Here is a 15584-nt window from a genome sequence, read left to right as displayed (position 1 = left end):
GTAAATAGATATAATTTTAAAGTTATAGAATATTAAATACTTGACCTTTGACCAGTGTGTAAGATGATTTAGAATTTAGAATTTTAGAATGAGTGGGAGGGGGGTTAATCACTTCGACCTTACAGATCCATTGTGTCCCCCTTTCTTGAATCATAACTCATCATACAGTCCCAGGGCTTTGACAAAAGCCAGTATCTGGGACGGTTTTATAGAGGGTAGTTCTCCATCTCCAATATCAGTCGTACCAAACTTCATGGCACGAATGGTTGTCGTCTCAGCGCACTCAGTGATGAGGTGTACTGGTGTTTCACCATCTTCCCACAGAATCTGCATTCGCCGTTTCTTCTTAGTTTCAATCTACTGAGGTGTTCATTGAGGAGACAGTGTCCTGTTAAAACCCCGTGACAATCCGAAGATTGTTCTTACTCAGACCCAGGAAGATCTGTGATTTTTTCTTGATCATAAGCCCTCAGAAACTTCTTCGAGTGTCTTAGACCATTGCAAAGATTTCCATTCCAGGTTGCGGATGGAATCTTCCAAGTTCTTGAGTTCCGCCTTGAGTTGGTTACCACTTGGAAAGCAGAACGGTTCTGGTCCAGTTAGTGGAGTGTTCGCTCCTTTCCTAGCTAGATTATTTGCTTTTCATTGCCTTCTATCCCTTTGGTGAGCAGGCACCCAGTGTAGGAGGACTTTGTTTTCTTTGCCTAATCTATTCAGCTTCTCTATGCATTCTTTGACCAATTTCGAATTGATTGATACTGAGTTGATCGCCTTTAACGCTGCTTGACTATCAGATAAGATGGCTATTTCTTGTTTCCGATAGTTCCTATCTAAGATAAGTTGTACGCATCTCTCGATAGCGTAGATTTCTGCCTGTAGGATACTAGGGTAAGTGCCCATTGGTTCGGAGTAATGTAATGTAAGTAATGTAATGTAAGATGATAAAAATTTTAAAATTCAAAATTGTTCATAATTAAACATCAACAAAAAAGTCGTTTACCGCATATAGGGCTCTCTCCAGTAGGTATGATTTTAGAGCCTTGCGAAATGCGGGAAAGAATGAAAGCGATTTGATATTCAAAGGCAGATGATTGTACATTTTTTTGGCATTGTACAGTATTGAACCCTTAACTAGTTCTGAGCTCGGGGTTGGCAGATAAAGATCGTGCTCTGCATTCCTAAGTGGATAGTTATGAGATGGCCTTTCGGGAATAGCAGATATGTGCTTGCGGATTAAGCAAACGGATTCAAAAATGAATAAAGAAGGAAGAGTCAGTATTTTCAAATTTTTAAAGAAATTCTGGCAGAGAGTTCTACTGTTCAGTCCCAATAAATATCGAACTGCTCTCTTCTGAAGTATGAAAACACGATCAAATTTTGTTGCGCTAATTTTTAATCGAGGAGCCTTGGAAAAAATCACAAATCCAATTTTTAATCATATCTCAATTTTTTCAAAAGGTGGCTCATTAGCATAATTGGAAAAAGCATTTTTTTACAAATAATTTGGTACCACACACTTGGTATTTCGAGTCAAATTGTTGTTATGAATAGCATGTTACAATTTCAAATAAGCTATATGAAAAAATGTCAAAAGTTGACATATGATGTCATTCTATTCAAAGTGAAATTTTCTATCGAATAAAGATAGAAAAACCGAGGGTGTCATTTAAAAATTAAAAGTTGTAGTCATTTCCGGTGAAACAGGAAGTGACCAAAAACAATTGAATATATACGTCAATCAATCCTAATTTATGTCATATACTGAAATATCAAATCAAGTTTTGTTATCTGCAAAAACAAAAAAGTTATAGGGGTGAGCCACTTTTGAGACGCACCCGGTATATGCTAATAGAATAAAAAATAGGCGTCAGAAGGCGAAGAATTAAAGATTCATCGACAACTTCTGGCGCTACCACGTAAATTTATATATAAATGGAGTCTGCCAATGGCGAACTAATTTATTTAACGCAACAGAATACTTAACTAACGTTGTCCTGCCAGACAGATAACAAAATAAAAGAGCCTCGTTTGCTAAGTACCTCCTAAAAGATGAAAACTTCAACTAAAGAATTTAAAGTTTCAGCCAGCTCAAGTTCATAACCGCATTTCAAACTTTCAGAGAAACACTCTCCACAACGTTTGTATTTTTTATCCTTGGAAAGCTACCGTTTTATTTTAATATGAATTTTATTATCCCAAACACGGCTTTAGTTAATGTAGCTTTCGTCTGGTCTTTATACAAAACTTCAGCTGTCAGCAGATAAATTGTAAAAATTGTTGCACAGTTTCTTTTTTTTGTTTATAGGTAAAGGAAGCAAATTTTTTTAAATGAAGGTTAACACTGAGCTATCCAGGGTGGTCCGAACTCTATTCCGGAAACTTTGGCAGCATATTCTGCAGATAAAAATAAGTAAAAAAGTTCGTATAAATGTATGTCCTAAAATGCTTAGTTTCGAAAATACAGGGTGTAGAAGTTTCATTTTTATTTCGATTTTTTCCAAGAATTTCTGAAGTAACGTTAATATTTGGATGAAAATTGGTGACTGGAAGTTTATTGACATGAGAAATTTGATTTTGATGTCACAATGTCTCGTACTTGTAGAGGGCGCCACCGACATCTTTTTAACTGGTTTAAGAGTAATAACTTTCTGTCCGTACCTGTATAAAACAACTGAGTAAAAAAATATGCATTTACGACGTTTTCTACGTAAAAAAAGTCTCTTGGTAAAAATCGCATAATGGTTTTCGAGATATTTAGAATGAAAATTATCAATACCTGTCATCATTGACGTAAATTAAACATATTGACTAAATAGTCAATTATTGTCAGAAAGCATAAAAAATACAAAAGGCCTCAAGCAGGAATGTTGCATATCTCCTACACTATATTGAAAATATACCTGCAACAAGCACTAAAAAAATGGATGCTTAAATGTAGAGGAATGGGAATCCCCCTAATAAATGAGGACACCCTATACACACTATTTTTTGGGGACGACCAGATAGTCCTAGCCCAATATCACGACGACCTTGAATATATGGCAAGGAAGCTGATAGAGGAGTATAAGAAATGGGGGTTGGAGGTAAATATCACCAAAACTGAATGTATGACTGTAGAGGGGCCACAAGAGAACATAGTCTTAGAGGATGGAAGCGTGATAAAAAACTGTGACAAATATAAATATCTTGGATTGAAAATAACTAACGATGGAAAACTCGATGAGGGTATAAAAGATCGAATAATGCAAGGCAGGAGGGCAATATCTATATTGAATGGTGTACTGTGGGATCAAGGAATCTCTAAAGCTAATAAGAAGAACATATATAATACGGTACTGAAAAGCATAATAACTTACGGAAGCGAAGTAAGTTGAAGCAGTTGAAAAGCAGAACAGAAAACATGCTATTGGCGACCGAAATGGATTACTGGAGGAGATCTGCTGGAAAATCGAAAAGAGAACAAATAACCAACGACAGAGTAAGAGAGATTATGGGAGCAAAACACACAATTATTGTGGACGACATAAGAACAAAACAACTCATATAGTTTGGTCATGTGCAACGAATGCCCGATCACAGAATACCAAAACAAATTTTACTGTGGACACCTCGAGGCAGAAATAAAAGAGGAAGGCCGCGACGAAGCTGGAGGGTGGGTGTGGATAAAAAACTAGAAAATAGAGAAATACCTGATGATCTCTGGCTAAATAGAGAAAAGTGGAGGTTAGGTGTCGGAAAACGTCGTAGAACGTTCTGAACCGACTTCTTTTCTTGCCTTTAGCTGTGTATTTTTTCTAATTTCGAAAAATCGAAAGTAGAGAAAAAATTAAAAATTATTATTTATTAATATACACTAAAGCTGTAAGAATTTTGTTCATTTCATATATTTGAGCGGGCCGAAAAACGCTCTTTACCATCTTTTGACGGGAGATGCACTAATATCTCACCGACACTTTGCGACATCGTCTGTTGATATAGAAGAAGTTTTGCTTGCCGTATCGGTGAGAACCAGCCCCTGGACAGCCCACCTGATGAAGGGTAGGCCCAGAAACCGGTTGTGGGAGTGGAGCTTGGTTCCCCCCTTTACGACAAGCAAAACAATTTTCTTTTTACTTTTTATTTTTTTTTTTAATTTTTTCTCTACTTTCGATTTTTCGAAATTAGAAAAATACCCAGCTAAAGGCAAGAAAATATTATTTATTTATATATATATATATATATATATATATATATATATATATATATATATATATATATATATATATATATATATATATATATATATATATATATATATATATATATACTAAATAATTATTATAGACTGAAATCATAAATTTGAAATGTTTTTGTGCCAAAAGTTCAACAGAAACTGTTTTTTCATCATTTTTTGCAGACAAATTTATGATTAATAAAAAAGTTCTCAAATTAATCATTTCAGTCAAATAACTATCAACTCAACATATATGTTTATTTTTTGTCAATAATGACATATATTGACTATTTCCATTCTAAATATCTTGAGAACGGTTGTTCGAAGAGATTTTTACTAAGAGACATTTTTTACGTAAAAAATCACGGAAATGGATGTTTTTTCACTCAGTAGTTTTATACAGGTACGGACGAAATGTTATTACTCTTCATAACAGTTAAAATACATATAGGTGACGCCCCTTACAAAGCGCAGTCATATTGACATCAAAATCAAATTTCTCACGTGAAAAAACTCCTAGACACTAATTTTCATCCAAATATTAACGTTACTTCCGAAATTATTTGAAAAAAATCGAAATAAAAATTAAACTTCTACACCCTGTCTGTCTGAAACTAAGCATTTTAGGACTTACAGTTCGGACCACCCGGTATACTTCGTTATTTTGTCCTTGAACTTCATCGACGGAAAATGATCCTTGAAAATTTCATTACATCTACTGGCAGACCTTTTAAAAAGTTAAGTCAATTTATAACAAAGTTATCAGAGGCATTGAAATGCTGTAATTAAACTATGAGCATCGCTATTAACAAAGCAGAATTTTAAAGGCAATTAGCCCGCTCGAGATATAAAGCAAAATTTCACGGATCTATAACAATTTATAACATCAAGAACTATGTTTCGTAAGTCTATTGATATTGCCCTCGAGGAACGGGCTTTGTTAACCACAAATATACAAGGTGCATCATTAAAATAGTACCAAACCTCTTTTATAATTTTCTGTGAAAAATATATTTTGTTTTGATATTATTTTCTGAGACCAAGGAGTAATTTTATCAAGATTACTGTTTGACCAGCGGATCTGAAGCTACGGAAGGAATGCGAGAAAAAAAAATCGACATTGCCACGTTTATCTATAAAATTAAAACTATAAATTTAATATATTTTTATTATATATAATGTGTTTAGCATATATTTCTGACGTATATTGACCTGAATTTTAACGTAGTTTATATTGTTCGATATGTTTTATTTAATAACTTTTTTCTTTCATTCTGTATAATCATCTTCAACTTTCATAATAAGCATATTATGAAAGTTGAAGATTTTTCAACGATATCATTGGCAAACCGGCATCGCCGCGCATGGCCGCCTATTCATCGAACATGATTGGCGAGAGTACGTCACAGGATTTGTTACCACGCGGTTGCCATGGCTTTTACGCCTTTCCTATTCGCTTGCTTTATTCCTAACTTCACGGTCTCTTCTGAAAAGAGTAGGAATATTGAATACTATTGAAATATCCAGTGGCGGTGTCATTTTTTTGATCATTATTACTTTATTTCATTATTTTATACCGGTTATCCTAAACTTTATTCCTATATTTTTCGTATATTTGATAGTTAGTATGTTGTGTTTTATTGTTTTGTTATCTTGTTATAATGTTTTTCGTTCGTAGTTTTTAATTATTAATATCAAGTTTGATCGTATATTTGTTAAGGGTAAGAAATAATAGCTAATTTATATAGGTAAGTTAATAATAACGTGGATAAAATCTCATTTGGTTTATTTCCTTGTGTTGATTAGGGTTTGCGATGAAGAAGCTACAGAGAGTTCGCTTAAGTTGCCGCTTAAACGTAAACTTGAGCGGATATTTCTTTATACCGGAATTAGCGTATCGGCTATAAAAATATTCACACAGAAGATAAAAAAAGGCTGAAAACTAACCCCGATAAAATGATATCCAGCTCTGGAAAGAAACGACCACGTGAGACTGCTGTCGAAAAGCTCGACGACTTTTTCGAAGTCATCGAAGGTCAGGAATTTGATAAATAGATTTTATCTCGAATTCAAACTCGTCCCCACAATTAGAAAGCTTTTGCAAAAATTGCAGGAAGAATCGAATTTTCCTTTTGCAGGGAAACGCTTAGGGGGTTATTAAAATCAAATGAATTTTTTTGGCGTAAATGTCAACATAACAGATAAATATTAATGGAGCGGCCCATTATATTGCAGAGAGAGATATAAATATATACGCGAAATTCGAAAATATAGCCAAGTATTATCTATTTGGATGAAACATATGGGTAGACAATGACCTAACCTTTAAAAACTACTGGCGGAGCGATACCATATCTGGTGTAATAGGCAATATTGGATCTACTGGTGAGTAAAATTATGTTTTGTTTGCGCTTCCAAAGTTAACTATTTTCAAGTTTTTTTTGCTGGAAATAGTTATATCTAAAATTATGTATTATAGAAAAAAATATAGTTAGTACAGATATATAAATAAATATACCTCAAGACTCAGTCTTGATCATCTGCTGATGACAGACATGGTTAGCGAAACGTGCGTCCAGTGTAAAATTAAAAGTGTTTTGGTGTATTGTACTGATTTAGTGTTTTATTTTGCTGTGTAACACTAAAGGTTCCAACCCTCAGCTGTAATTATTTCTTCTATTATATTAACAACACAATAATAAAATGATTCAAAATATTTAAGGGAGCTTTAATAAAAGCTTTTAGTGTTTATCTGCTAACTCAACAGTAACGATTCAAACAGCATAAAGTTTTTTGAAAAAAAAAATTAATCTGAGTATTATATTTCTGATACACATTATTTTCATATAACATCGTACGCCCATGCCTATTTTATGAATGAAATTGGGCGTGTTTTGTTTACAACTGCGTTCCCCTGCCGATACCCCGTAGCTGCAGATCCGTTGGTTACACTATATATGTCTAGTTCTCTATATATGCTTGATGTAATGGTATAGCATTTTCTATCTAAGTCTAACGGGATGAGAAATAAGGAATAAACTACGGACTTACCAATCAAATACCATTCTCCATTGGTGATAAAGTCTGACAGGTCCCCTCCCGTATCCGAATTCAATATGAGGTCAAGCTGCAGAAAATGTTTGGCCATATAAATGTTCATCTAAAGGTAACGCTAAGTTCTACCAAAAAAAATCCGAGTAGTGCCTGCATAACTTAATAAATGCGCTAGCTTAGATCATAATTTTAGACATTATTAGTGAAAACTTTCATAATTAGGATGAAGTTTGTAAGAGCTTAATGATCTTAAAGCGTCAGAAAGTATAACGAGTATTAATAACGATGTTTTAAAGCGGGTATTTCCAGAGAGCCAAAATAATATAAAAGTTTTTTAGAAATCGACTTTTTCAATTACTTAATATTGTGTAGACACTACGAACAGAATCAAAGTGTTTACAAAAAAATATAAAGTAAAAAACACCAAATAATTCATCTATTTACGCTCAAAAATGTCGTTATTGGCTCACCGATATAAAAATTATTAAATTAGAGCAGCATGTCTCAATTTACCACTGTAACACATGATTTTGTGTTAAAACTCTTTTATATTTTATAGTCATTTGAGATAATAACAACGTATCAGTTAAATACAACTACTTAATAGTGTTTATAGTGTTCTCTATCGAGTTCATTGGGAAAACAGACAATTAATATATCATATTACATTAACACAAGCCAAATTAATGTATCACTACCAAACATACGATAAAAAAATTAGTTAAAATAATTATAATAATTTTTTAAAATGTTTTTCTGAGACAGGCTGCTTTCTATCTATCAAATATTATTTCTAATTCAAATCACGTGTTATATATATTCTACTACCCCTTCAGAGGAATCTATTTACCTCACCTAATCATCAATAGATGAAGCGGGCGCATTTAAATTACGATTTTTTTTAAATCCTCAAATTTTCTGGAGACTTTCCTCTTCCTGAGAAAATCTGGAAAATATCTGGACTACGTACATGTAACAACAGCAATGGATTAAGTAAGGAACAAATTGTAATCGAAATGATATCGAGTGTTGCATATGTGTTTAAATTTATTATAGAGAAAATAAAAAGAAAGGACTATTAAAAAGTTAATTTTTTCACAATGTCAAAAAAACTCAAAGCGCTTCTTAATTGTTTTAAAATGAATTAAAATTAGAAAATGAAATAATTTATTGAAACTTATACCATTATTAACACTACATCCCAGTAAATAACAAAAACATTTAAATATAAATTATATATTATATACACCTATGCAACACTATTTACATTTCATTAATACATATAATTTCAGTGTATTAAGGCACAGAAGTGCACAATTTCGTCAACATGCACACAGAGCATGAAAGTAGTAAAGAACTTTAACAGTAATATAATTGAACAAACAAAATAAGGAAATATTATGGTCATGCAGAAACGTTTACCATGCCTTATTTTTTAATTGATTTTGTTAAAAAACATGTTAGTTATGCAGCTGTTACACTTACACCCTAAGTAAAATAAGTACAAATCGATTAGAACAAAAAAAGTATCTTTTAAAAAGTCTTAAAGTAACTCAATTTATAATATTTTTAGTTATATACAGTATGTCTCCGAACAGGAAAAACTTTTTATTATTGACATTGTGAGAAAAGTGCATACTTTCCAAATTTCTATACCGTTGTAGAGAAAATTAAAAAAAAACATGAATATATTAGTTAAAAGTCCTAAAAATCAAAAGGCGTTTCTATGGTAATAGTATTTCGATTCTTTAGACTATAATTTAAAAGTTTTAATCACTTTTTTGATTAACTGCAGTCAATTTTAGAACAAGCATTTTTTTTATGAAGAATGTATTTTTCTTAAAATGTCAATAATAAAGAAGCTTTTCCTCTTTGAACATACTGTATATGACAATAGAATTAAATAAAATTTGTTACTCTAACACATAAAAAAGTTTTCATCATACATAAATTTAATTTGCAGTTCTTTAGACTATAATTTAAAAGTTTTAATCATTTTTTTGATGACTATTATAGGAGAATTTCTTACAGGAATATTGAAATTCCTGAGGACGGAAACAACCTACCGAAGGAGTTTCGTGTTGGTGAGCTTAAACGTACACAAGTTAACATCCCCACCAGTTCAAAGAGCAACCCCTCTGCTAAGAACTTTACGAAATGAGATGGGCTAATGGAGATTGTGTGGGTGTTGGTTTAACTAGGGAGTACGCTGGAGAGGTTAAACGGAACCTTACTGCTTAAGAAAAAAGAATATTTCTTCGAACAGATACTTAAGATCGAGCCTCAGGAGCCCACGTTATGCAAATCAGAATTTTATCAAAATTGTATTGGATCTATAAAACAAACAGAAGCATTTATACAGGCTGTGGAGAGAGAGAGAACGTAATGGTCCTATAAAACCTCAAAGGTTTCTACCACATTCTACATTACCTAATCTACTTAGTACATTTAATATTCATGTATTCGCCAATGCTCTAAATTTTCGTCAAGTTGAAAGTGTTATTATATTATTTTTACTTTTAGTCTAATTTTTGTGATTTTTTTAGCAAACTGTATACAGTGTGACCCACTAAAGACCTGGCACCCTCCATAAAATCTGTGTTTATAGTCCGATTTTGATGATTTTTTTTTTCAAATATAAAGTTTCAAAAAATGTACTTTAGGGCTCAATGTCATGTTATTTCACAAAAAACAAGGTCTACTTAATAAAGTTTTTGTGGTGAAAAATTTGCAAAATCATATTAGCGATTTTTTTTCAAAAAATTTGAGTACACCCCTACATTCGGCATCCCCCAAAACAGTTCTGTACCAAATTTCGTTTAAAAATATTAATTATTAATAATTCTGCAGTTAAATTAAATAATTCCCTATTTTTGCCAATTTAACGATGAGTTATCACGTAACCCTTGAAAAAAACAATCCACAACAATGGGTTTTATTAGCTGTCAATTCTTGCAGCGTAGAATTGAATATTAATTTAATAGCACGCAGAAAAGTGTTGTATCAAGAAATATTATTTGCATTATGGAACAATTAAATATTAGGGATAAAATTGAAATTATTCGTTTAGTGGGTGATAACTATCTTCAAGCAGGAGAAGCTGCCAGAGAATTTAACAACAGACATCCCGACAGACCTGCAGTAAGTAGAAGCACGGTTCAACGAATAAATAGAGTTTTTAATGAAACTGGTTGTGTGTCAAAATACTTACTAAAAAACAGAAGGCCGGAACATCGAATAAATAGGCGGAATGAGGAAATATTAGAATATTTTCGTAACAATCCTCGTGCAAGCATTAGAGGCGCCAGTGTTGATTTGGATATACCAAGGGAAAATATTAGGAGATGTTTGCGAACTAATAAAGTTAAACCCTTTAAACCAAAGATTTTACACACTTTGGAAAACGGAGATGATGTTAGACGATTAGAATTCTGCTTATGGGCTCAAGCAGAGTATTTAAATAATAGAAATTTCTTAAAAGAAATTTTATTTAGTGATGAGGCAACATTTAGTACAAACGGAGTAGTATCCTCTCAAAATTCGCGATTCTGGGCAGTCGAAAACCCTGAATGGGTGATCAATACAAGAAGACAGTATTCTCAGAAATTAAATGTGTGGTGTGGCATACTTGATGATAGAATCATTGGTCCATATTTTTTTGAGAGAAATTTGAATAGTCCAACGTTTTTGAATTTTCTGATTAATGACTTTTGGGATGCAATACATAATTTACCATGCCAAACCCGTTTGAATTTAAAATTTCAATTGGACGGATCACCTGTGCATAACGCGGCAGTTGTCAGGGAATGGTTAAATGAAAATTTTGAAAATAAGTGGATAGGTCGAAATAGCCCGCTAATTGAGTGGCCACCGAGATCCCCGGACCTAACACCCTTGATTTCTTTCTTTGGGGTTTCTTAAAGCAACAAGTTTACAAGTCTAGACCTCAATCTGTAGATGAATTACGTATTAGAATTACAGAGGCTTCTGCAAATATTACACCACAGCAGCTTAGGAATGTAACTGTTAATCTAAGAAAAAGATGCGACAAATGTATTGAACTGAATGGAGGGCTGGTAGAAGCAACTAGAATTATTTGAATATGTTTAACTTATTATTCGGTTATTGTGTTGCTTGTAGTATTTTTATCATTGTTTGTAATAAAACTCGTTGTCGTGGATTGTTTTTTCAAGGGGTTACTTGATAACTCATCGTTAAATTGGCAAAAATAGGGAATTATTTAATTTAACTGCAGAATTATTAATAATTAATATTTTTAAACGAAATTTGGTACAGAACTGTTTTGGGGGATGCCGAATGTAGGGGTGTACCCAAATTTTTTGAAAAAAAATCGCTAATATGATTTTGCAAATTTTTCACCACAAAAACTTTATTAAGTAGGCCTTGTTTTTTGTGAAATAACATGACATTGAGCCCTAAAGTACATTTTTTTAAACTTTATATTTGAAAAAAAACATCATCAAAATCGGACTATAAACACAGATTTTATGGAGGGTGCCCGGTCTTGAGTGGGTCACACTGTATATATCTATCAACTTTAATTCGTAAACTCAGTTTATTATATACTTTAGTATTTGACTTATTATACAGGGTTAATCGAAGAGTTGTTTTTCACCTTATCTTTAAAACACCCTGTGCAATAATTTCGTGAGAAAATTTTCATAAAACATTATTTTTCTGTCAGAACCATGTGTGATGAATATTTTGTTTTTTTTGACTAATGTTAACACAACATGCCTTAGTTAATTTTTAAAAGCAAATAAACTTGCCACAAACATTTTGCAATTTATTCAATTATCGTTACTTTTTGATGTTATTCTTCATAATGACGAGGTGGCTTTGGTGACTGTTGTTGTGTACGAATCAATATGGTTTTTAGTGTCGAAGCTTGTGCAAAAGTCATTGGTCTTGTTGAAGATGACCGAAATTATGAATATTCTCTTAATTCTTGAAGAAGAATGGAAATTAAAAATTAAACAATTAACCCTGTATAATCAGCCAAATACTAAAGTTTATAAAAAGCTGAGTTAACGAATTAAAGTTGATAGATATAGAGTTTGCTAAAAAAAATCATGAAAACAGGGCTAAAAATTACAAAAATATAACAATTTAAAAACTTGACGAAAAAAAATTTCTGTTGCGTTTTTTTTGAGCTTACTTTTTTCAGATTTCCCTTAAAAGTAAAATAATAAAAAACAACAAAATATGGTACATGACTTTTATTTATTAAAACACAAGCTTATAGTAAAAAAAATAAGTTATATTTGTTTCTAATAAAAATTTATTGGTAGAGCTTCGCAGAGAAGAACTTGTCAGTGGAATGTTATCTATTTTTAAACAAAGAATCTATTTGATGTATGTCGTTCGTTCGTTGAGACAAGAAAAATACTAAGTTTAGCTTTTAAAAGTCACTATGAACGGGAATAGACTGAGAGAATTTCTGCAAAAAATTCACGTATTTCTTTTGTAAAATTCGTAATTTCAATGTCATCTCAAATTGACTGAAGGAAAAGAAAGATTACCTCTAGGGACATCAAAAGATTTTTTGTTCGCTTGCGAAAAATTTTATTACACATTTCTCGCGCACTACAGCAAAACACTTTTTACTTTTTATTTTCTATCACGCTAGAAACTTATTAATAATGCTAACATGGTTAAAAGAACGTGTATCGTAATCTTTTAGATTATGTAGATAACCTGACTAGTTGTTATTTGAGTTATTGGCTGCTCACCAACCTGTATAAACACCATAATATTACAGATACATATCATTGTATATTATATAAAAATATATTTAGATGTTTAAATAACTTTTGTTAAATTATTTTTTTATTACGTGTTTTGTTAAAAAGTTTGTTTCTTTATAAACCTTTATAAGCAAATAGAAAAAGAACTACTTACCTAAATTTAAAGTTATATGTACTTAATAAAAATATGTTAAAATTGTCGTGAAATTACAGGTGAGAAGGTTAAAAATTACGGGTGGTAAAGTAGGTAGCAGAGAAATTGATGATATTGTGCTCCATGCAAAATAGTTACCCTAATGACATGGTTCCCTAATGAAGGGGTCTTTGGTTTTGCGCTACTGACACAGCTATTAGTTATTCTAATAAGCCATTTATTTCATTACGGATATTTCGAGTCCAGGAACTTTGTACATTACATCCTCAGGTTTACCAATATTTATCTTTATTACAGCGTTTTGCCAGCGCTAATATTTACGTATAAAACTCAGCAATCTGTGAAGCTTTACACGGTACGTATGTGAGAAGTTTTATGCTGCTACTCAAATAAAACAAATATTAAAAGAGCAAGAAGTTTTAATGGGCCGGGTGAAATATAGTAAAATGTAAAAAGGAAAAGTTTACAACTTTCACTACAGAATCGATAAAAAATATTTTATAACACTGAAAAAATTAAAACTCAATTATATCAGAGTCAGAGCTGAAATACTGCCGATGATAGGTCAAATTAGGGTTGCTTAATAACCGACTAGACGGTAATTTGCTGGCAATCTATTCCTACAAAAAATAATTGGTATACCGTGGTGCTGTATGACGGACTAAATTTATGAAAATTGTGACCCAAATATCCGTAATATTTAATATCGAAAAATAGGTTGCCTATTAAAATAGCTAATGTAGATGTCAGCAGGAAAACTAGCTCTAAGTATACGTCATTCGCGCCCGCGGTTTTCTATAAACTGGAAAACAAAATACGAAAAACACGACTAGCCTAGCAGCTAAAACGTGCAACTAGGGCTATAGGTTGACGATCGCAATCAACTAGCGATATTTTTGTGGTTTTGAGAGTTTTGTGTGTTAGAACCAGTGCTGGCAACAGGCTCCATTATCCCTATTTAATGACATGTCCACTAGAACTTGCTAGTTAACGGAGAGTTGATTTATTTCCTCCACAATTTTATAATTAATCTGAAGCAATTAGGGATATAAGGGCTAAAAAAGCGGCTGACAGCACTGACATAGTTCTATAGACAAAGTATATTAATAAAAATACAGTGACATACTAATTTTGAAAACAAGTAACTTCTTAACTTCATTTGTTAACAGACGCAAAAAAAGTTCAAACCACGATAAATCTATTAAATTTAATTTTAACATATCAATAATAAGTTTTATTTCAATTAAAATGTGAACAAAATACACAATTAATAACAAACATTAGTTTTTTATACAACTGCTTTATTTGCTCTGTATGCTTATCAGTTCAATCCAGAAATATGGTGTATAAACATTGGGGTTTATTTATTTTTGGTTTTATTACGGACGAAATGGTTTCCATCGTTATTTAATTTAATTATTAACGATACTAATTTCGATAATATGTATAGAAATTTATTATTTTAATAATTTCGAAATACAAATATATTTTTATTTTACTCTTGTTAATTTTAGTGGTTAAATAATCTGAAAACCCTAATGTTTTTATAACAAAATATCTATTAGTTTACAAAATCATACGTCAAAGTATTTTTATTAAAACACCCTTGTATATGTTTCGGTGAGCCATAACTGCATTAGGCTTACGCTGCTCTTTATGAAATGAAGGTATTCATTCCTTCCTTATAAAAACAAATTAAAAAATAATAAGAAATATTGTGTAATTATTAGATATTAGCGAGAATTTTATATTACTAGGTTATCTAAAAACTAAAAAAGGCGCATTCTACCTTTTTTTATGTGTATGGGATGTACACTGACTCAATAATTGACATCAGGCAGCTCACAATGTAGGGTGTCATGATATACCCTTTGTAATTCGAAAACTACGATACTTTTTATTGCATATATATTAGTGGCTTGATGATAAACTTGAGTTAGTGCACAGCAGTGATTGAAATAAAAAATGGAATGCCTTTATTTGACTTTGAATCGTTTAATCTTTGAGTTTGGCTGTGTGTTTGTACGTGAAAACTAAAACTGTGTTGTTATGTGTGAAAACTAAGACATGAAAATATTGCAGCAATACCTGGTTGCCGTCATGGGTCCAGCTACCAAACTTCATGTCACAGTGCTGGTCATCAAAGGGGAACCACGTAATGTCTATCTTGCATGTGCTCTTGAAGATACCCGGAGGGATGTACAAGCAGCTGCCGTTATGTTTGACCACAACATTTGTTTGGAAAGTCCCATCGAAACCCTCATCAGCACTTTACAACAACACAAAGTGTTAAAATCAGCCCTCTAAGTACTTAGTGTTGCTGATGTCTGTTATCGTCGGTATCAACGATTCGCACAATGTTCGAATGTACACCAATTTATACAATATGTACATC

The 15584-nt window shown here is 32.1% G+C and overlaps 1 protein-coding gene across 4 annotated transcripts in view; it reads right to left on the bottom strand.

Moving 5' to 3' along the window:
- The window catches only part of LOC115887168 (neuronal acetylcholine receptor subunit alpha-7-like), an 89041-nt gene that overhangs the window by 21540 nt on the left and 51917 nt on the right, over positions 1–15584 (bottom strand). For all 4 annotated transcript variants that reach the window (XM_030906514.1, XM_030906511.1, XM_030906510.1 and 1 more), the window contains exons 5-6: positions 15278–15458; positions 7265–7340 (exon numbers count right to left, since the gene is read on the bottom strand). In XM_030906514.1, the coding sequence (XP_030762374.1) occupies positions 7265–7340; positions 15278–15458 (257 nt within the window). The remainder of the gene's footprint in view (positions 1–7264; positions 7341–15277; positions 15459–15584) is intronic.

This window comes from Sitophilus oryzae, unplaced genomic scaffold (assembly GCF_002938485.1).
Source record: "Sitophilus oryzae breed Bouriz unplaced genomic scaffold, Soryzae_2.0 scaffold_552_pilon_pilon, whole genome shotgun sequence".
Classification (NCBI taxonomy): Eukaryota; Metazoa; Arthropoda; class Insecta; order Coleoptera; family Curculionidae; genus Sitophilus; species Sitophilus oryzae.
This window is presented reverse-complemented; position numbering and strand designations above follow the sequence as displayed.